Here is a 24,809-nt window from a genome sequence, read left to right as displayed (position 1 = left end):
TACTTGTTAGGGTGAACCCAAGGGGCGCCCCGCAAACCAATATCTTGGAAAAAATAATGCGTATAACGTCCACCTCTGCCTCATCCCATTTGGATTCAATAAAGCATTACCATGCTGGTCTACCACGCGAGTTTTTCTTAAGTCAATTCACCTGACTTCTCAGCAACATAACGCTCCTGCTATTCTGTATCAGTTAAATCAGTCGGTTTCACGCCTGCAATCACCCAGATTGCCTTCCGTGAAATAGTACGGTAACCTCCCGTTACTGTTAATAACATAAGGTATTGAGGTCTTAATAAAATACCCGACAGCTTTTTAATTTTAGCCTATCCGCCCAAACAGACGCCGCATACAGCATAATTCCCTCACACACGCCCTTATACAGGATATTCATAGTCTTAAAATTAAGACCCCTCAGGACTGATCACTCGTCGAATACTAAAGAAGGTCTGTCGTACCTTCTCCACGAATAATTAAGGTACTTCTTGAACTGCAATTTTTTTTTTTTTTTTTTGAACTCAGAAATTTTTCTGTTCACTGCGCTCTACCTCCAAATCCTATCATGCACATTCCCCGGCCAATGTGCATCGATGCTAATAAACCTTTTTGAATGAGCGTCGCAAGCAGCTTCAACATTTATGCTTGCAAAGCATTTACGATTGCTGTATTCTTCCGTAAAGCGGCTTTGCTTTTATTTTGAAATACGTACAGTCGAGGGCACCGATAGTTGTACGTATTTGGAAACGTGTTCGCCAGCTTGCTTCCGATTCGTCCATGCATGCCTTAAAATTTTCTCCGATACGAAATCAAAAGTTTAGCATACTGTACTTTTATGTAGAACGAAATTTTGAGCTACACTGATCTGAAACCTTTGTCACTAACAGCGCAAAAATACTTTCATCTTATGTCTTCGAGTAAATGCTCTGCCACGAGTTTCACGAGTCTCCGATAGAAACGTTTCGCACAAAAAAATTAGTATTTTCACTTTCAAACCTTAACGCAGTTGCTGACAGTCGCCGACTTAAATGCTTTTTCTTCTTCTGGAACATTTCACTTCACGGAGAAACATGAATGCAACTCCATTTAGACTGAATGAGCGTAAAAAGAAATATAAGAAATCTCTCAAAAACAACCTTTACCCTACCTTAAAAATGATGGATTACTCAAAATTAAGTTAATGTTGCCTTGTTTTTAATCAACCCGGTTTGATCACTTGGAAATTTCAACGTTGGGAAGTGTTCACCCGCAAGGAAGTAAACTCTTTAAATTAAGTATTGCCTTACATTTTTCATTCAACCCAGTTGAAGTGATTACTTAAAAAATAGATTGATATGAGTAATCGCTTATATTTATTCAACCGCCAAAATGTCTTTGTTACAATAACTATGACATTATTGTTACAATATTATAATTATATAATAAATGTCGTAACGGTAACTGTTCTAAAATGAACTGATCTGAAATGAATCACAAGTAATTCCCAACAACCTAACAATTATAAGCATTCCAATATGCTTGGGTTATTAGGGAAAATGAGAAGTTCCAACAGCGAAAAATAGTTTTCCTATTTTGCCTTCACTGACCATATAAAAAAACTGAATATCAGCACGCAAGCTCACTAAAATGCAAGTGACATTCAACCCTAAACGTGACTGATATCTTCATACGGTTCACCACAGAAACTAGAGCTATAGGGAGTATCATTACTTTAACTAAAAGCAACTCAAACTGGATTGTCTTGAACCTTAAACTGTTCGGCGTTATCACCGCCGTACTTTTCTACTGCCGCAGTACATCGAACACACGATGTACTTTTTTTAAAAAACCAAAATATAATGAGAACAAAATAAAAACTTACAAGTAGAAAGTTAAAAACAAAATCAAAAAAAAAATATTAAAAAATATTAAAAACAAAGACAAAACAAAAAGTGTAACTAAATGTTAATCTTTTTTGGGGCGAAAAATATTTTCGTGTTACCATCGCCGGAAAAACAGAAATATGGAATATTAAAATAAAATATAAAATCTAATAAGAATAACGAAATTAAAATAAAATAAAAACGTATAGCAGAAATCTAAAAACAAAGACGAAATTTAAAAAAACTGAAATACAATGTTAAACACCTACCTTACAAAAAAATTTAAGAATACTATTAAAAAGTTTGCAGAATATTAATAGCTCGAAAAAACAAAAATGCCCGTCCAAAATCTCTTTAATATTTTACGAAAATTCCTGAGCAATTTAAATTTACGATGCAAGGCCGCATAACGTATACAATCCACAAGGATGTGGCGCAGTCAAGCGGCACTTGCATCGTACGCATATAGGTGCATTTTCTGCTAACATCAGGTATCCGTGAGTAGCTCTCGTATATCCTATCCGCAATCGGCAGAGGACCACCTCCTTTCGGCGAAATTGTCTGTGGGAGGAATCCCATGGCAACACAGCATCTTTTGACATATCGAAGTCTATTATCTACCGTGGCAATCCAGCCATCTTGCTACCTCGCGCGTAGTGCATGTTTGACATGGTTAATAAAGTCGGATGTAGTAACGCGAGTAATGAAGAATGGCTGACTATGCGCCTTTTGAAGCGGAATCTGCACGTTCATTACCCGGAATCCCCACGTGGCCAGGGATCCAGCAGAAACTCACCTGTGTGTTACGATGGTTCAACTCGGCGATCGCATTGTAGATTTTGGTGACGATAGGATGCATGGAATAAAAATTTTCTAAAGCTTGGAGGGCACTACACGAGTCGCTACAAATAAGGATATGACGATAAACGATCATTAACTTAGGGTTAATGATAATCAAAGCCTTATGTATAGCATATAGTTCAGCAGTAAACACACTCGAAAGACTGGGTAGACCGAACTTATAGGTTCGGCCATTAACAACAAACGCGCATCCAACGGTATCGTTCTGTTTCGATCCTTGAGTGTATAATACTGTGTCCCGGTTTGCCTTGGAGAGAATATGGTGAAACATTTGCTGAAAGAAAACAGGTGATGTTGATTCTTTATTGTATTCTGTTAGGTCAAACTTAAATTTTAGAAGGCTGATTGCCCACGGAGGATATGAACACGGATAAACAAGAAATATATAGAAGGTGCGTCAACATTCATAAGGTGCAGTAACCGTCGGATACGAACACCTGCAGGTGCAGAACAACGTGGATGATCCTCATATCTTGGAAAATATGTATTTCCAAGAACTGCGGTATAAGCCGTGTGATTTGGCTGTCCCTTAAGGCGAGAAAAGTAAGATGCCAATACCTGGTTCCATCTATCCCAAAGTGATAGCTATTAGTTCTGTTCTTAGTAATATTTAAAAAAATGAGCAGAGTACACATCTACAGTGGAGCACCGAATATTCGAAAGCCGATTTTCCGGAACTGCTTACACTCGCACTAGGCAATTTTTTTAAAACTTGATAATTAAAAGAATTAAAAAAAAACTTCAAATAAAACTCTGCTTCAATAGGAAATGTATTTTAATCGATCTTTGTCTTACTTTGCATTTTAATTGATTTTTTTGCAATTTTTATTACACATTCATTGGTCAAGCATGAACTGTGTTTTTATTCTTCTGTACAGCTTTATCTCACTGGTACATTTTAAGCATATACCGTTAAACCTCTATAAATTCACTGCTTTTAAAAAGCCCTGAATGTATTATATTAAACTCTAGTGCTGTTAATGTGTGTTGGTTTCGTTAGGATTGGTTAACGTCAAATCTACAACAAGACGAACGAATTGTTTTATCAATGAAAAAAAAAGTAGTAATCTTACAAATATTGAAAAAATGGCGTAGCGGGTAAATCGTTGACAGATGAATACGGCCCAGAACATCAACTATTTCATATGTTAAGAAAAATGGAAACATCATTATGAATTGTGTCGCAACTTGAAAAAGAACGGAGTTCCTCCAGGTGGACTGGGCTCTTTTTTGGTGATCTGTCCAAAAGCGATCCGTTGTGAGCCAATTTATAGACCAATTTTTTTAAATGAGAAACTAAAATGGAGGTGAAAATTTTGAAATAAATAAGGCATGGCTTCAACATTTTAAAAACGCCATGGAATTCGGTAGTTTTAAATACAAGGAGAAAGATTAGCCTCAAACATCTGGCAGCAAATACATCATAAACAATTTGATAATTTTTTGAAAATTACAAAGAATACTTTATTTATAACGTTAATGAAAGGGCTTTTGAATAAAAGCTCTTCCTAAGAAAACTTTAGTTTCCCGCAAAGAAGAATCCGTCCTAGGCTAAAAAATGTCTAAGAACGTGTGACGTTGTTGGTCGGTGGTAATGCAACTAGAGATCGCTAAAAAATATTATGAAGATTACCAAACCTAAAATAGCAAACGTTTTTAAAGATGTCCGGAAGCTTCCATAAACCAAAAAAGCATGGATGACTTGCAACCTCTTTTTCTCAGATTTTTTCGATTAATATTTCATAACGGAAGTTAAAAAAATATCAGCAGATTAGGATAAAAATGGAAACGTTTCTTGATATTAGATAATGCACCTACTCATCCTTCAGCAGGCTGTTTAGAAAGAGATGACGGAAAATTCAAGATTCTGTTTCTATTTCCAGATGTTTATCCATTTTACTAAAAACGGGTCAAAGAAATTATCATTTCTTTGAAACATCTTTACAAGAAATTAAAAAAAAAATTCTTTTGGATGATAATGAAGATGTTAGGTATAAACAGACATTCATTTAAAGAAGGCTGTTATGTGCTGACTGATGTATGGAATTCTGTCAAAAGCGTGGCAATGGCAAGAACACGGAATAACATCTCTTATACAAAAGAGAATATCCTGACTGATTCACTGACTCATAATCAATGTACAACCAGAACTATTATAGGTAGAGACTTGAAATTTTCAGGGTACCTTCGTACTTTAAGTAAGCGCGCGAACTAAGATTTTACGAAATTTTGATTTTAAAGGGTTCAAATCGATAAAAAAACTAGATTTCGTGTTAATAGCGCTATCTGTTGGACGTAAAAGCAACATACGCTATACTAAATATTTTACGATTCCATTGCAATGTTTCCGATATGTGTGTCCCCTATAGACTAAAAAATTACTGGACCTATTTACGCGCGGGGAAGAAGGGAGAAAGAAAAATTCGGAAAAGGGAAAAATCGAAAAAAGTAAAAGGGAAGAAGGGGAAAATGAAAAAAGGGAAAAATGATAAAAGGAAAGATAAAAATAAAAGAGAAATGGGGGAAGAGGGATGGGATTAAATTAAATAAATTTAATTAAAATTAAATAAAATAATATCAAATTAAATTTAAAATAAATAAATAATTAAATTAAAATGAAATTAAAAAATTAGAATATGTAAAGCAAATAATTGAAGATGTCAGATGCAAAAAAATTTGTTGAGTTAAAAGCGTAGGTAAAGAATGGAAATGAAGTAATTCATTACATCTGTCAAATATTTGACAGAATGTCAATGCGCAGAGCGACAGAATGAGTGTGTAAGCGCTCCAGTAGAATGCCGTTAAATTTTACAGCTGTATTTCACAGTTTAAAATAATGAAAAAAGTTCATAATAAACATGTGTCCGGAAAAGGTTTTTTTTTGAAATTAGGAATAACAAAGAATTTTACCATGATTTCTGTTCAGCGGCAAAATTAACATATACCGAAATTCATCGAAAACCAACTGGAATCGAAAACCGAAGGGAGAAAGGGAAACTGGAAAAAAGAAAAAAGGGGAAAAGGAAATTGAAAGGGAAAAGAGAGAGGGAAGCGAACCATGACCCTCTGATCGTGACGGGAAGCGCAAGTAACCGTAGAGCACGGGCGAAGCCGCGATGGGGATGTTAAATTTGGGATTGTAATAAATTTGTTGTTTATCTTTATTGGACTTTTATATTGGATTATTTTAATTCACTCATTAAATGGATTGGTCTAACAAATATTGTTCAATTTTCTTATCTTCCTTTTACTGTTTTCCTTTATTTAAGTTTTGGGCAAAAATTCATTGTTTATCGTATTATTCCTTTATATTTTCCATAAAAATTTTTATTTACCGTTTTATCAGAATTTAATGAAAATATAAATATAATATTGTTGATTAAATATTTTTTTATTTATAAAAAGCTATTAAAAAAGCATTGCGAGTGAACCTACATACATTGTGGACGAAGTCGCGACGGGGTACGCTAGTTTTAAATAAAACAATGCCTACAGATTGATGAAACACATCGAAAAAATACTAAAAACATAGGGAAGTTCGCCGAAAAGTTCAAGTTATACAGAAGTCTTCGAGAATATCGATGAATGGATCAACAATTATAATGATCCAGAGTACCAAATTCTGAACAACGTGATCAAAGAAGATGGATCATCTGACAACCGAATGAAGAAGACGATGACGACTTGCATCCAGGGCCATCACACGGAAAAGTTCGAGAGTGGCAAAAAATTGCAACTCTAACAAAAACTGTTACGTCATCTTGCAGCACTTAGATGAAGATCAACAACATTAAAGCAAAAACAGATTACAAATTTTTTTAAAAGAATAAATAGTGTTTTTAAATATGTTTTAATTATTGAATGTCACTAAATTTTATTCTGATAAAATTTTGTCAATTTTACTTGGTTTTTGTTGTTTTTTTCATATTTTTTTTTATAACCAACAGTAACTTAACTCAACTTCGCTTCAATACGTTTTTTTGCAGATTTTTTAAATAAGTTATTAAATCAATCTGTAATAAAAGAACAGGGTAGAAATTTTTAATTTTGTTCAATTATTTTTGTTAATCCTGATTCTTTTATTAGCAAATTAATAATTATTGGACTTTTTGTAAAGTATTACTTTTTTTTTACATCGTACTAGCATCTTTAAATATCTTTTTACATCGAAGGAAATGTGTGTTATAATAATAAAGGAACTAGCAGCCGTCTTTGTAAAGTTTTTCCAGGCATTCTAAGAACGTGCTGATGTTATCTAATCTCACTGTTGCGATAAGCAGCCGGTCAGTTTGGGTCAGTGCTTATCGGGTTAGTTCATTACCGGTACTGAGTTACGGTGTTTAATATGTGATTTTCTGAAAAGCTATGTAGATTCCTGGTAATATTTCAATTTGAATATAATTTGTGTAAATCAAGTATAATTCTTTCTTTTGTGCAACATTTTGTTTAAGGAGAAATCGTATAATAATGGGCATGACAATATATTAAGTGTACTTCAAGTCGAGAAAGGCGGCTTGCAATAAAACTTATGTTCAATTGCGGTCTAATTCCTAGTTAGATTACTCAAGATTACCTTACGGGAAAGTATTGTTGTTTATTTACAGTTGGAGCTACGAGATAGTGAATATTAAGTTCTGCGAGCGTGAATTACGAATAAACCACAACACAGTTTGGATTAGTGTAGCTATTTGCGAGAGGTATGTGCTGCTAAAGTTTAGAAAGATCCAAAATAATAGAAGGGCCAGAGAACTGTCGAAATCGATGAATCCCTATTCGCAAAACACAAATATAAAGTTCCGCGTTCCCAAAAAGCAATCGGTTCTTGTAGGCGTATGTCATGAAACGGGTGAAAATAGAACAGCAGACTGCTGCCTATTGTTGTTCATCACGTTGCACACGGAATTCATACAATTCCAAACCGATGGTCATCAAACAATAGGGTAAAGAACATGAATAAATATTACAAACAGTACTGTCAACCACACTAAAGAGTTCACAGACCCCGTATCAAGCCCGTAAAATATTGTTGAAAGAATATGGGGCGTAGCGAAATCTTTGAGGCAGCATTATGGAATCACTCACAAATGACAGACTGTATGTGGAGGAAAACCCTATCGGCACAAACCATTTAAGCGTATACTAAAAGACATAGTACTTATTGGCCGTCACAATAACATGTGTATAAGTTTGTTTATTTAATAACAATAAAAAGCGTTCAACTTTTTTTAAACTAATTATGAAGTGAAATAATTTGTATTTCGTAGTTTTTATCCTACCTATACATACAAATATAATACTTACATCGATATAAGCGTATAGAAAATTAATATCTGACATATGGAATTTAATCTTAAATTTTACCACATGCATATATTTTTTTATATTTTCATATTTTATAGTGTGATATCCGTTAAAAATTAGAATGACCATTACAAAAGATAAAACCTTTTTTTTTAATTTTCCAGTTATCGGGATTTGGTCTAGCAAAGGTAAATTAGGATAATCGACCAAATTACTGTGCACATTTTATCAAAATATTTTTCTTCTCAGTCACCAGACAGTTCTACATTATCTTTAACCATAACACATCCATTTACTGTAAATTATTTGTTACTTGTTGTACATAATTATCATCTATCAAACATATTTTTATATAACATATGTTTAATAACATTTGTATTTGCACATAACAAATTACTGAAACGTATATATAAAATGGAAAAATCTTTAGCATTTTTTTTCTCTCATAAGGAAAAAACAAGTATTTACAAGATAAGTCAAGAATTTCAATAATTTTTGCGCTAAAATGCATATAGAAGTTCATACTTCACTGTTGATTAATTGTACTTATATAATGCTAACCGATAAATGTTCCAATATATGAAAAGATCCAATAATAAAAACGATTAAATAATATCCTTACCACACAACACCGTTAAATGTTACCGTAAAAACAAAAGTGACGTGTAGTTTTAAAAACCTCATACATATACCATTAATAAAACAAAATATAATGAACGTATATTTTAAAACTATAAACAAAATTCAAACAAAGCTAGGGAATTATCTGCAAAGCAATATAAACATGTTTACATAGGTGTACGCGTAGAATGTGATACAGAGAAAAATAAGAGAAAATATATCGGTTACACTGTCTGAACATTTTACAAATATACATACATAGAGATAGGATACGAATAGGAACCGTCTTTATCCAGCAGGTAGCTTGATCAGTTGTTTAGCAATCTGAGCAACCACCACGAAGAAAACAGAACCCATAAACACAGAGGGTCATTACCCCACCACTAAGCTCTAACAAAAAACAAAAGAAGGGCTAACGGAAGACCGCCAGATGAGATCGCAGATGAAACAACGACCCAACTCTCCCGGCACTAGTAAACATGATACGTGACATTAAAGCAAACCTATATCAATTTTCACCCAGAACGCACCACAGAAAATAAAATATAAACGCACCACAGAACCGATTGCAGCTAGCCTCCGGATTATAGTACGTGGAATATCATTCGCATTACACAATTTGCAGTTAGGTCTACCTAAAGAAGTTTCATTTAAATATACTACAAAGGTGGCAGTCAATATGTACAGCACAGCTAGGAAGCCACTTTACAAATCTTTATTTCTTTCTTTTTCCTATTTAGCCTCCGGTAACTACCGTTTAGATAATACTTCAGAGGATGATATGTATGAGTGTGAATGAAGTGTAGTCTTGTACATTCTCAGTTCGACCATTCCTGAGATGTGTGGTTAATTGAAACCCAACCACCAAAGAACACCGGTATCCACGATCTAGTATTCAAGTCCGTGTAAAAATAGCTGGCTTTACTAGGACTTGAACGCTGGAACTCTCGACTTCCAAATCAGCTGATTTGGGAAGACGCGTTCACCACTCGACCAACCCGGTGGGTTGCTTTACAAATCTAAATTCTTATCTGATAACGCAAAAGATAGTTGCCATGATAAAGATAATGAAGAATAGAGAAGACAAATAGTTTTTGAAACCTTAATACGTACGATTAAGGGATTAATTACGGATAAATGGCTATAGCGGAAAAACTATTTAGAATAACTAAAACTGTCTATCGTTCAAGTTGGCACCCCAATAAAAAAAATATTAGTTGTTTAAAAAGAATTTCCATTATTTTAAAATAATCTTTTTTGTTTAAAAAATGTCGGTTGCGCTTGAAACACAAGCGTATCGTGGAAAAACAGCGTCCGTTTCTTATCTAAAGGGGTAAAGCGATTGAAACTTACCAGCGGATGTTAATAGTACGATAAAAAATGCAAAATATAAGGCAAATTTTTATAAGTGGATTAAACAGTTTAAATCGGACAAATCCCGTGAGATCGATTTTATCGTAGCGGAATACCGGTAGAAATTTCGACTGGAACTTTGCAAATCACATTAATGATCTTACACGCAAAAAGATTGGTCAATTCTTGAAATCTGTTGCGAGAGTATTGGCATTGTTCAATCCATTATCTGTGAACTACCGTAAAACACGTTCAAGGTGAGTTCCAAGGCAATAGACTTAAAATCACAAAGACACTAGGAATTCATTTTTGTTTGGAACTTAAACGTTTTTTTAGCGGAAGTTAATACTTTTTTAAAGTGTATAATAACTTGCAATGAAACAAAGATTCATCATTTTGTGCCGGAATCCAAATATCAAGAGTATGGAATGGAAACATCCTAGTTCGCCGGGCAGGAAAATATTCAAAACCCCAGTATCGGCTGGTAAAATGATGCTAAAAGTGTTTTTAGACTATAAATGCCCCAATTTATTGCGATTATCTGGAAGAATAATATACAACCAAGAACGGGTACAATCGTAATATGCAAGAAAATAAAGTGAAATTGCAATAAGGAGGAAACACCTCTCAAAGGTCGTAATTCCTCTACATAATGCCTGCCCCATACTGCTGAAAAGACATGAGACGAATTATTCAAAAGTTTGGTTGGGACGAGCTGCTAAATACACCTTACAATTCAGATTTCGCATCATCAAATTTGTTTGTTGTTGGTTTTGTTAAAGATCTTTGATGGCACAAAGTTCGGTAGCAACGAGCTGATCATTAATGGATTAGACAAGATGAACAATTTTTTATTAGTAGAATAAGAAAGTTCACAGAAATATGGCAAAGGTGCCTAAATGTAGCCGGGGATAATGTTGAAAAGTAAAGTTAATTTCATTGTCATTGAATAAATAATAATTCGTTCTATAATCATTTCTCTTTACTTTCTGTACGCTATCGTATTTACCCTTAGGAAATTTATACGTATACAAAGTTATAAAAACCTTTTACGTAAGATGAAATGATACAAAAGCTAACAAACAAGAAAACCTATTTTGTGTCTACGACGTGTTTAATTACACGTATATGTATGCCGTCAGTTCTTGGCTCCCGAGGAATTTTGAATTTTGAGGAGGTAACGTTCAAATTAAATCCAACTATTAAGAGGTTTCTCAAATAAATAAAGCAGCGGATATGTTTTTTAAATGGCATTGAGGAGCTTCTTACTAACCAATTAATCATAGAATGTATTTTTTTAACCGATATACTGACACTGTTTAAGATAAAATTAAAAATTCTAAGTATTTAAATTTAAGATTTTTATTTATCATTTGAATTGTAACTTTTTTAATATTATAACAAAACCAGTATAGCGGACCTGAATAACGGATTCCTACCAATTAGAAAGAAAGTAGTAGAAAATATAATAACGGGAGGAATCTAGAAAGGGGCTAAAAGGAAACCTTTTAGTAAAGGTAACAGGTCCGTTTAACAATCGTATTTTGTAATACTGCCCACTGATACATCTAAACAAAATGTTCTTTCGTGAGAAGAGTTACCGGACCCAGGTTGGGAATGCATGGGACCCCAGTTGAGGGGTCTAGTCAATCAGGTAAAAAAAATAGGAGTACAAATTCTCCGGTGAAAACCAGTTGAAATCAGTTCTGCGAAATGAGTCTAAGCGAGACGTTATGATGTCAGTCTGCGAGGTCATCAAAGGAGCAAATTTCTAGTGTGAATTAAATTTGATGCGTTAAGGTAACATTGCAAGTAATTACAGTACACGTAAACAAGAAATGGTTCGGTGAATTACTGTAAGACTATCAGTGAAAGCGATACTGTACTAAATTTCATTCATAAATTGTTAGGGTAGTTTTATTTGTGAACAGCAAAAGTATTTGTAATGAAATAACTTTATGCTTGTTTTATCTATTGTACTATTGTTGTTAATGCAAGCCTTAAAAGTTAAAAGATTAAAAGTGTTAAGACTAGCGGTCATGTTATACCTTTTATCAATGGGATTGAATTCTGCTTTTAATTATTTATCTACCTGCGAATAAATCTTGACGATTACTTTAAATTCTGTTTTGTATGTAATCTCTGTTTATTATTATTATTGTGATTGTGATTACTATGATTATTTGTTTGTTATTGACATTTAATATTATTGTTTACTTTAGCCATTATTGTCATTATTCTAAGAGGATTTATTGTCTATTGTCTGTTATTTTTATTCTGAAAATTATTGTGTTGTAATTACAATACCGTTTTTATTACCATTGTCATTATTATTATTGTTAATGATATGTCTTGTGTTACTTATGTTTTTAAACCAATAAATAGTAACTATATAAACATTTTCATTTGTCAATCTTTCAATATCCTGATCGAGCCACGAACACGCGACAATAAGTTAATAAAACTACTCCCCAGCGTTATTATTACAAACTATTGTTTTATATATACATATATATATATATTTTATTTTTTTTAAATTAGACCTATTCCATTAGCACAGGTCTCATTCCTAACCCCTTGTTTTTCTCTTTCCTTCCTACCAAAAGTAAAATGCCTGCTCGAAACTTATTTCTAGTCCGTCAAGACGTTCTATTGGACATTTTTTTATTCTAATCGGAATGGTTCGAAAATACGTCATTAAGCATCAACGGACCTTCAAAGTGATTTTTCTGTGAGTAATAACTTCGGAAAGTTTTTCAAATAAGAAATAGATGAGGAGTCAAGTTTGGTGTCCGATGACGTTTGATGACATATCTGTGGGTCATTCCGAGCAGAATAAAAAAATCAGCCCGATCCGTCTAATAGAACGTCCAGACGAACTGGAAATAAATTTTCAGTCCATTTTTTTAAATACATGAGATGTCCCACGTACGAGGGTTATTTTTTTTCAAAGTCCAATCGGTCGCGAAATAAACACCCGCGCAAAAATCGGATGAACCTTTGCGCATATGTGTTGCGCAGCGTCTCTAGTATGGCCTTCAATCATGCTGCGTCACTTCGTTTAGTTCTGAATAAGCAGGTAGCACGTAAACATGTCTACAACAATAGAATCTCCCACCAACTGTGAAGTGCGTGCAGTAACTCGATTTCTTCAGGCTGAGGAGTGTAATGCAGCTGAAATTCATCGGCGAATAAGTAATGTGTATGGTGAAACTTTAATGTGACAGCAAAGTGCGACAATGGTGCAGGAACTTTAAAGCAGGACATGCAGATGTTCATGATGCAGGGGGTCATGGAAGGAAGCGAGTGTCAACCGATGATCTTGTTGAGCGAGTGGATGAGGCGATTCGAGAAAATCGTCGGTTCACAATTTATATATTGAGTGATTCGTTTCCTGAAATTTCAAGGTCAGCTCTCTACACCATTGTGAGTGAGAGACTTCAGTACCGCAAACTGTGTGCGAGATGGGTTCCCAAGATGCTGTCCGACCATCACAGTACAATGAGAATGGACGCCTCCCTAACGTTTCTTCAGCGCTACAACAATGAAGGAGAAGATTTTCTGAACAAAATTGTCACAGGGAACGAGACATGGGTCCATTTCGAAACTTAAGAACAATCCAAACTAGATGCATTCTCATTCTCCCAGTAAACCAAAGAAGTTCAAGCGAACCTTCTCCAACAGAAAGTGTATGGTTACTGTGTTCTGGGACCGGACTGGAGTTCTCTTGGTGGAATTCATAAAACGCGGCACGACCATCACTGCAGCCTCATACTGCGTGACTCTTCAACGTCTACGAAGGGCAATTCAGAATAAGCGGAGAAGAATGTTGTCATCAGGCACTGTCTTTCTCCATGACAATCCTCGGTCGCACACTGCAGCTGTAACAAAAAGCTCCTGCAGCGTTTTCGTCGGGAAGTGTTTGATCACCCACCATACAGCCCGGACTTGGCTCCATCCGATTTTCACCTCTTTGCTCCCATGAAACGCTGGCTAGGAGGGCAACATTTTGGTACAGATATCGAGCTGCAGACCAACGTAGAAACATAGCTGAAAACACAGACGGTTCCGTTCTATGACGAGGGTATTGGAAAGTTGGTACCACGCTACGACAAATGTCTAAATCGGAGTGGCGACAATGTAGAGAAATAGCGTAACTAGTTGTTACAAATAAAAAATTTTTTATTTTCACTGTGGTTTTAATTTCGTGACCTTGAAAAAACCCTCGTATATGTATAACAAACTTCTGATTTTAGACATTATCTTTAGGGAAGCTAACTGTACTTTAGTCAGAGTTTGCATGGACTTTAATTTCTAATAAAATCTGTATTGTTAATAATAATTTTTTTTTCACTTTTATTTGCATTACCATTATTATGAATGAATTTATAATGTTAAAGAAACTGCTTAAAAATCAAATGGTAGTGTTAGGTATTTGAATAATCTTTTGATTTCCAAAATTAATTATGTTGGAGATATTTTAAAACCAGTATTGGTACTTACTTTTTTTTAAATTTAATTGTTTTTCTTTAATTATATTATTCTATATTTGTATTGTAATAAGATTTAAAGGATCTTTCTCGAAATCCACCCCAAAATAAAAAAAAAACAATTTTTTAACCAATCGGCCAAAAATTGATGTATTTTTAATATTCAATAAGAATTAAGTGGGAACAAGCTGTTTCAAAATAAAAATTGATAGTTTTTCGTTTCTCCCCCCCCCCCCCCCAAACTTTTCAAGTTTTTCACCTGGAGATGACTGAAAATAGCAAGAAATACTATTAAACCAGGTTGGAGAAATAATCCAATAACTAGATATAACCATTTATATTACCATTCTTATAACCATTTATTTTATAAATATAATCTAACCAAACTTAACATACGCTAGCTAATCTTACTAATTAACAGTAATGTTTTGAATATTTAAATAATAAATTCAGTAATTATTGCAATTATTTATTATTTAAATAATCAAAACATTACTGTTAATTAGTCGAGGTTGGCGATCGAAGCGGGCGTAGGTTAAGTTTGGTTGATTATATTTATAATTTGTATCTATAATTATAAGCAATAATGCTTATATTTTTAATATAAAAAATATGGAGAATGTTTAAAATGACCGGTATAAAACAGCATGTTAGTGTATTATCGGGTTACTTCTCCAACCTGGTTATTGTTAATATTTTCTGCTATTTTGAAACATGAATATTCCCACCTAATTCTTATTGGATATTAAAAATACGATTTTTGGCCCACGGTTAAAAAAATTAAATGGTTTTTTTTGTGGGGGGAAATTCCAAGAAAGATCCGATTTAATTTAGTTAAGCATTTAATTTCACTTCTTTTTATTAATTATTTTTATTCCTTTTGAAAATTTTGATGGCCATGATATGATATAAATTCCATTATTAAAATAAGAAAAAACATATTATTAGAAACTGAGAAACGACGAAAAATAGGGTTTAATAATAATGCTGGCGCACATTTTACTACTGTTAAGATTCACTTTTTAAATTAAGTTTTGAAAATAAATCCTGAAATCAGCTTAACTTCTAGGAGCAAGAGGTTTATACTTTACACATTATTTAGTAATTTTTTTTAATATATTTATACTCTTGTAATAATAAATAAATTGATAAAATAATATCTTAAAAATCATTAATCAACCCAAATTCTACAAAACTACTTTAAAACTACCAAACCAAATTTTGATATCAAAAGTTAATTTTGTGTTCTATCACTGTCAATCATTTAAACAAAACCGTTAAAAAGTCTCAAAAAATTTATTAAGCCGACCTCCGCGGCAGAGTAGTTAGCGTCTAGACATTTCGTGCAGAGGTCCCAGGTTCGAATCCCGGTAAGGGGTGGCATCATATTTTCATACGCTACCAATTTCCACCGGCCTAATAACCACAGTTGTTGAAGCCCGCTCTTTCGTAAAAAGAAAAATGTATCAAGCTAAAACAAATGTATTGTTAACTAACAGAATAATTACTAATGTGGTGCAATCAATTTCTGAATCACCGACAAAATGACCTTGACAAACCTCTAAATAAGCACTATTTTTATATTGATAAAACTGATTCATACCAACTTAGTACACTGATACTAATAATAATAATTCTAATTCATTACATCAAGTAACTTTATATCAAACAAACCCATCATCCCACAATGACTGGTTTACAAATACATTGAAATATTTTTAAATTAATTTTAATTTATACTTAACAATAAATGATTTAATTTACATTTCACTTTTTTATATAGAATGCATTAACTTAATATTAACTATATTTGTTATTCTGGTATAATTTTCATGTAATCAAGACCCATGTACATCAGTGCATTAAGACAGTGTATAAAAAACAGATTTTTTGCAGGCTTTATTACTACTTACCCCTCTGATTTGAGTTTAAAGTATTCCCTTACTTATTTTTTTTTTAAATTAAAAGTTTCGAAAAATTTAAATAGTCTGAAAATTTTTATAAGGTAATTCTGAGAAATTACTTGGCCAACTTCAATTTTGTTCATACTTAGAATACCATGCAGATATGCCTAGGATCAGGAAAACACACAATCTAAATGATGGAAAGCAGATTTGGGCTGGGGACTCATGCAAGATCAAAGTCTATGCCACGTAAAGTCTGTGTCATAACTCTTAAAACCGATTGCTAATCGACTAGAGAACATGTAAACTACTTACTACTAGTACTAGCGATAACGTGGCATGAACTCTAACCTTGCATGGGTCACGCGCTGCCAAACCTGCTTTCTGACATCTAGATCTTGTATTTTCCTGATTCTATGCATATCTATTATGGTATGTTAAACTATTAACAAGATTTAAGTTGATCAAGTAATTGCTCAGAATTAATTAGAGGGATATCAATCAAATTTTTTTCCAAAAACTTTATACGGTATTATTTTTGATGGGATTTTTTTTAATAAGCAAACAATTACAAGTAAAAATTTTGTAGTAAACTCCTTTCAATGTATTCTCATCTAATTTTTCTTTAATTTAATAAAATTTATTTCCCTTTTCTTTTTTCCTGTTAAGCCTCCAAGAATTAAAAAAAAAAAATTATTTCCTACAAGCTACCAAACCAAATTTATTGTAGATTAGACTTTTCTTGAGATATAAAGAAATGTCCACTACACATATCCATCATACTTAAAACCATATACTTAAACATTCTGTAATATGTTACAAGAAATTTGCTCAAGAAATCTCTAAATGTAAAATTCGTAATACCAACGTTTTTATCAACAGAAATATTATATTGCAGTTACAAAAATTTTTAATTGTAAAATAAGAGAAATTGCAAAGTAGAAAAATTTGTTAACAAAAGTATTAAATTAACAATAACGCACTTAAAATATGAAGATTATATGAATAGACAGAGCATAAGCGTTGTTTTCTTAACATTACATTCAAAATATCTAACAAAAACTGATATTTTTTTTACCCATACCACAAAATATGGTAATTTTTAATCATTAACAATTACAACGGTGTACTTACGTAATAAGTACAATAAATTTACAAGAAGCATAAATGTATTAGGAAAATAGGTACTTATCCCATTATATGGAACCACTACTACAGTTAGTTCTTAGATGGTACTGAAAAGCTATTTTGAAATAAAATAAGGTACTTACGTATTAACGCCACCGCAGCTACAGCTTTAGGTTATTTTGACTTCATGTACTGACAAATCGTACGTATATCAAAATAACCTAACTGAATATAACCTATGGTCGCTAACCTCTTATTATAATTAACATTAAATATGCATAATATATACAACTTGCTAATAATATTCTATGAATCATGAGTCCTTGCTGTTGGTGAGGGGGCTTGAGTGCTCAGTGATACAGATTAGCTGGACCGAAGGTGCAACCATATCGGAGAGGTATCTGTTGAGAGCCAGACTAAGGAATGATTCCTGAAAGAGGGCAGCAGCTCTTTCAGTAGTTGTTAGGGGCGGGAGTCAGGATGACTTAAACGGCCATATCAACATCACTCAGTCCTCTGAGTACTGCGCAGCTGAAAGCAATGGAAAACTACAGCTGCTTTTTTTCCAAGAAAATGTGGCTCTCTGCATTTTCATACAGCAATGATGGAGGCGCCTTCCTTGGTAAAATATTCCGGAGGTAAACTAGTCCCCCGTTCGGATTTCCGGGTGGGGACTACTAAGGAAGGATTCACCAAAAAATTAAAAAATAACATTCTACGAGTCGGAGCGTGGAATGTTAGAAGTTTAAAAAAAGGTTGGTAGGCTAGAAAATTTAAAAAGGAAAATGGATAGGATAAATGTGGATGTAGTAGGAATTAGTGAGGTTCGGTGGGAAGAGGAAGGCGACTTTTGGTCAGGTGATTTTAGAATAATTAACTCTGCTTCAAATAATGGGCAGGCAGTTGTAGGTTTCATAATGAACAAGAAGATAGGGAAGAGAGTAGAGTAATTCAAAACGCATAGCGATAGAATCATTGTAATAAGGATAAAATCAAAACCTAAACCGACAACGATTGTTAACGTCTATATGCCTACAAGCGCCCATGATGATGATGAGGTAGAGTGTGTATACGAAGAGATTGATGAAGCAATTAATATGAAGAAAATTTAATAATAGTTAGAGATTGGAATGCAAGCATTGGAAAAGGCAAGGAAGGAAATATAGTGGGTGAATACGGGCTGGGCAAAAGGAATGAAAGAGGGGACTGACTTATAGAGTTTTGCACGAAGTATAATTTAGTAATTGCCAACACCCAAGTTAAAAATCATAATAGAAGAATATACACTTGGAAAAAGCCAGGCGATACTGCAAGGTATCAGATAGATTATATCATGGTTAAACAAAGATTTAGAAATCAAATCATTGACTGCAAAACTTACCCGGGTCAGACATTGATAGCGACCATAATTTGGTGATAATGAAATGTAGATTGGGGTTTAAAAACCTGAAGAAAAGGTGTCAGATGAATCAGTGGGATTTAAAGAAGCTTGAGGAAGAGGAGGTAAGATGATTTTTGAGGAGGACATCGCAAGAGGTCTGAGTAAAAAAGATAAGGTAGAAAATGTAGAAGAAGAATGGGAGAATGTTAAAAAGGAAATTCTTAAATCAGCAGAAGCAAACTTAGGCGGAATAAAGAGAACTGGTAGAAAACCTTGGGTTTCAGACGAAATATTGCAGCTGATGGATGAACGTAGAAAATATAAGAATGCTAGTGATGAAGAAAGTAAAAGGAACTATCGACAATTAAGAAATGCTATAAACAGGAAGTGCAAACTAGTGAAAGAAGAGTGGATTAAAGAAAAGTGTTCAGAAGTGAACATTGGTAAAATAGACGGAGCACACAGGAAAATTTTGGGGTACATAAATTAAAATCTAATAATGTGTTAAACAAAGATGGTACACCAATATATAATACGAAAAGGAAAGTCGATAGATGGGTGGAATATATTGAAGAGTTATACGGAGGAAATGAATTAGAAAATGGTGTTATAGGGGAAGAAGAGGAAGTTGAGGAGGATGATGTAAATAAGGAGGATAATGTAAATCTCATCATTTACATGTTTCATTACTGTAAATATTTTATACGATAAAAAATACTGATTAATGCAATTTTGGCACACGATCCTGTAAAAATGTTGATAAAATGTTATCAGCCGTCACATTTATGTCACAAACTGCATTCGTTTAATTGATAAACCAAAATAAAACAACTACCCTGTTTGCCTACACATTACAGTGGCTTCGTTTAAGTTTGAAGGTTATGTGTGGTTGATCGTAAAACACCGGCTTTCCGAAAAGCTGGTTAGGTGTTTATAAAGTTAGGTACTGCACTGAAAATATAATATTTTACTTGTATCTGAGAGAAAAATACTCAATGTGTTAAAAAAACCAGTAAATATTATTGAGACTGCATCAATATTTCGTTGCATTAAATACTGCAACAATAACCTTTCCCAATCATGAGAGAAAAACTAACTGAGTTGTATCGCACAGCAATTAATACGTCATATAAAAAAAAACGTGAAATAAAAAAAAAACTCCGTTGGACTGATTTTCAAACATTTCACAATAAACAAAAAGAAGAAAAACTCAAATTGCTGATAAGAGTTAAATTCCAGTGAATATAATTAACTATTCACATAAATAATATCCAAATGCACATTCTCTACTAAGATATATAGAAAAAAAAATAAACTAGAACTTACAAGAACATACAGAAAACCGCAACAAAGCATCTCCAAAACAAAACACGCACGAACTATCTTTTTAACTACATAACTTCATACAATATATGTCATTCACAACGTGGCCCAGTGTTGCTAGCATAACAAATGAAAAACATCGAATTAGCAGATTTTCGGTTGTAATCGAATCAAATTATTTTCAAAACTGTATGAAAACATCTGTATTTTAAGACGAAAATAACCAAATATATTTATTAAGTAAACTGTATTCATTTTAACTCGATATACTGGTGTCTGATAAGTGAAGATCAATAATAAACAGAATCATTATTACTTATACCCTAAATAAAGTTGTTTATAAATTAACATTATAGAGTAGAACAAGTTATATTTTATATTCAAAATCTGAAATCATTCAATAATAATCTTTCAATTGTTTTATCTAAGTAATTACTTTTAGCTTCATGACTACTTTTTGACGATAAAAATTGCAATACATATACCTGTGTACGACGAAATCACTATCAATTTTCTATACTAGGTAGTTTCTTGCTGTCAGAATTTTGTGTTTTCTTTGTTGTAAAAGTTTGTAGTACCATTAAAGTACAATAGAAATTACTTACGACGATGTCAAAGATGATAAAATTTTCTTTTATTACTAACATATTTTATGGATAAACTTTTATTTTAGCTTTATGTTCACTTCCTATCAGCGTTTCTCCTGCTTTTGGTTAACTTTTAAAATTACCAACTGGAAGCATGGAAGTAACCCTGCCAGTTATACATTAATTTAATACTTTAACAACCTAAATAAAAATTAAAACAGTAAAATTACCTAATAAATCAATAATTTTATTAATTCATTCAAATTTAGCTATGAGAACATAGTCATAACTGAGCTAGTTGTATCTATCTGAAGTAAAGAGGAATTCAAATGGGCGAAGAAACATCTGAAATACTTACAATAGCACTGAAGAATAACAAAATAATAACTTTGAAATGATTTTCTGGAAGCAAAATTTGATGGATTAGGGAGTGATTTATTTCTTTTAAAATGTGCGTGATTTGCGGCTAAGCGATATTCATCGATTCTGTTGGAACACCAGCTGCCTGCCTCGTGGGATATTTAATATACATTTATCTTGTGACAATAATGAAATCACCAAAACTATACCGTAGAGAGCATAAAGTTATTTTTGCTTAATTCATCAGCAAAATTCTGATCTTGTGCTTGTATTATCGGAATATTAAACCCAATAATATGAAGTAAATTTGTTAAGATATGCTAAAATCAATAAATTGTTAAAAGTGCATAATAAACAATTTGTAATCTATCCAATTCATGGTTTCAAAGGATTCTGTATCAAAAACAAATTATTATTTACATCCTTCAAGATGTAAGGAGGTAGGTGGCTTTACTCAGTTAGGCAGGATAACATGTTGCAACAATTCGATGCAACACTATGCTAAAACTCGGGGTTGAATTCTGCCAGATGGTAAATTGTAGCCATAGACTACATCTTTCCCAAGACATTTTTTTCAATCGAATATCAGTTGTTAGGTTAGTGGTATCGAGGAATTTTTATGGTATAGCTTTAGGGAAACTTTAAATCTACAGTTCAGCAATTAGACTTTTTCCCACTCACATCAACCGTTCTAAGGGAATAATTTAATTGAATCGGAATTACAAAAGTATAGCGCAATTATTACTCAAAAAATTTATCTTTAATTTGATGTAAACCTGTGTCAGCGCTCAGTAAGATCACAGAGTAGTTGTCAGTATCTTATCTGCTTCATTATGATCGCTTAAAATGAACAAATGCGAGATAAGAGTGGCCAATGTGCTGAAGATGGTTTCAAAAAGTGATTCGAAATGTTATAAAGTGAATTTTAAAAACTATTTGTCTAATTTTGGTTCAGATTGTCATTTGAAAAGTTGTTAATTATAATTTTTTTTATAATTGACCGTCATAGGTAACAATATATCAAAAATTAATAATTGCATTTTTTACGAATGTAATTTTCTTTTATCTGTATTACTTTATAAGGAATAGTTTTAAAGTTTTGTTAAAAGCCACACAGCCTTTGTTAATATATAATCATTTCCTTTTTACAAATTACAGCATCTTTGGAATTCTCACAGGTTGCCTAGTAACTGAACAAGTGTTGATAAAGTGAGTTCGTAACTTGTAAACAAGTTCCAGTTGTGTTTATCTCGTGTTCTGTTAAAGCAGTTCGTTATTTGATAATTCGAGGTAAATTTTTAATTTTTTGTTTATTGTAGTAAATTCTTCTGCGAGTGGTTTCTTGGAAGTTGCCATCTAAACCACAGATTTTAAAAATGATTTGCCAGAATGCAAAATTAACACTGGTCGTTGTACCTGAAGCAGACACCGGTGTTGATTTATAAGACCAGGAAATAATTTTATCATTTTTCTGAAAACTCTGCTATGTAAAATGAATGATTTTCGATTAAAGTGTTATGTATCTATCTCGCTGCTGCTTTATTTAATCCATTCAAACGTATTTAATAAAAAAATGTATTACGGTATTAGCTTCAATAATTGTATCAATCATAACCTCACTTTGATATGTTTCAGTGTTATTCTTTTTTAACGCGTATTAAATAATAAAAAATAGTTTTTAATACAAATGAATTTAGAAAAAATAGTTCATTGAATATTTTTGTATAGTAGGTAAAGTATGTAAAAATGTGTAAATAATCACAGTATTTTACTTAATTTTGTGTCTGTTTACAATAAGAATTTAGTACGTACTAAAGTGTAAAGGTGTTGTAGAATTATAAATTTTACCCCACAACTTATATCATCAGTTTTAAAGCCATTGAATTTCACAAATTAAATTTAATTTAATGTATTTGCATTTGTATTGTTGATGTCAACAATTTTTATTTTTTTGTTGGTAAAGATGGTGAAGCTGGTTGTTAAACGAGGAGATGAAGATCAGTTTCTAATGGAGACAACTGTTAGTATTAGTAATGATGAACTGGTTAAAAATGTGTGTGTTGTTTATAATGGAAGATTAAAAATCAGCCGGATTTGTGGAGGTATATATACACCTTTTTATTTTTATAATACCTTACATATCTTTGTAGTTCATTCAAACAGATAAAAAATTTCTAAATTTAGTGATTGTTACTTTACATAGACAAAAATAGGGCTACACCATAATATGTTTAAATTGTAAGCTATATAAATTACACTGAATATTGAACTATTAAACACTGTTGTACTAGATGCATAGGTCCAATTGTAACCTAATTTATTTCTCGATTGTGCACTAAATAGGCCTAAAATAAAACTTGTCTGAAACAGAATTAGTATTATTTCTAAATAAATAAAAAAATGGTAAAAAAGTTTAGAGTAGTGCAAGTAATAAGTTTTTTAAAAAAAATCATTGATTTTGTTGATTTCAATAAAATATAAACGTAAATAAAAAAATAATGTTAAGTATGAAAGATAAAGTAGCTCCACTGTACTATTACCAATGGAATATTTTTTTGTTATTTTTGAGTGAATATTATACTCACTCAAATTATTTCAAAGTAAATTAAAAGTACTCAACACACTTAACACGAAACTATGAAGTATATTAGTAGCTGAACAAAAGATGAACATCATTTTTTTTCGTTTAACCTCTGTGACCACCGTTAGTTATTGCTTTAGATGATGAGATGAAAATGTCATGCCTGACTGGGATTGAACCCAGGACCATTGGATGAAAGGCCGAGATGTTACCACTCGTACAACGGAGGCTGGCAAGATGAACATTATTACAGGAATATAAAATTAACTGTTCAAGAATTTTACTATGATTATAACTATCTATTCTAAAGAATTTCACAGCATATTTTCTTTGAAGTTATTGGAAATAGCTTGCTTTATATTGAAAAGTGTCTAATTTTACAATTGTTTGCTGCTTGGAAAAGAATAATTTGCTGTTATAAAATTGTGATGAGAAAGGCTATAAAGAATTATCTTTTATTGACTTATCATACATATCGTTCATTCAAAGTTATTTTCCAGTGTGATAAAATGTTTTCTTTAATTTTTGTTTTACAGAAGCAGACATTGTGAAAAAAGTTAAAAGGCTTTCTGGTTTCATATTATAATGTTTTCCACCTTACATATATTACACATGAAGTGAATGGGACTTAAGTTTTCTGCTTTATTGAGACTCCACTTTAGAAATTTGAATGGTTAAATTAAAGTAAATTTTTATTGTGTATGTGTCTTAAAATTTATGAACTAAAACTATGAGTAAAAACTAGCTAGGATCGTAGAACAACAGTAGTAGTGTTAGCCATTAATGAAATATGGCTGAAAATGTCTTGATGTTTATAAAAATCTTCTATTACATTTAAATTTTTGTTTGGTTTGTCATTAGTGAAGTCATTTGTGTAATTTTACCTCCAACCATAATGAATAAATAAGTTTTTTCTTTTGATTAACTATTTAGAATTTAGGTTTAAAATATATATAAATTGAATAAGAGGTATGGAATAATGTAAATAGTAGTAAGATAGTGATGTTTATCTACAAGTGTTGAGGGACTTTTAGTGCAGTAAATCCATCATATAACTGTA

At 32.4% G+C, this 24,809-nt stretch overlaps 2 protein-coding genes across 7 annotated transcripts in view; one reads left to right on the top strand and one right to left on the bottom strand.

The window, feature by feature from the left end:
- The window catches only part of Dcr-2 (Endoribonuclease Dcr-2), a 211,257-nt gene extending 190,927 nt beyond the window's left edge, over positions 1 to 20,330 (bottom strand). For 4 of the 5 annotated variants that reach the window (XM_075371190.1, XM_075371191.1, XM_075371192.1 and 1 more), the window contains exon 1: positions 20,225 to 20,329. The gene's annotated coding sequence lies outside the window, so the exon portion shown is untranslated. Of the gene's footprint in view, positions 1 to 20,224 lie in introns of all 5 variants that reach the window. The other variant, XM_075371189.1, reaches the window with a different exon arrangement.
- Positions 20,331 to 22,371: 2,041 nt separating this feature from the next.
- Positions 22,372 to 24,809, top strand: part of LOC142327629 (cilia- and flagella-associated protein 298) — a 467,369-nt gene continuing 464,931 nt past the window's right edge. For both annotated transcript variants that reach the window (XM_075370835.1, XM_075370836.1), the window contains exons 1-2: positions 22,372 to 22,458; positions 23,132 to 23,270. In XM_075370835.1, the coding sequence (XP_075226950.1) occupies positions 23,132 to 23,270 (139 nt within the window). In that variant the 5' untranslated portion in view covers positions 22,372 to 22,458. The remainder of the gene's footprint in view (positions 22,459 to 23,131; positions 23,271 to 24,809) is intronic.

This window comes from Lycorma delicatula, chromosome 7, assembly GCF_047948215.1.
Source record: "Lycorma delicatula isolate Av1 chromosome 7, ASM4794821v1, whole genome shotgun sequence".
In the NCBI taxonomy this organism is placed as follows: Eukaryota; Metazoa; Arthropoda; class Insecta; order Hemiptera; family Fulgoridae; genus Lycorma; species Lycorma delicatula.
This window is presented reverse-complemented; position numbering and strand designations above follow the sequence as displayed.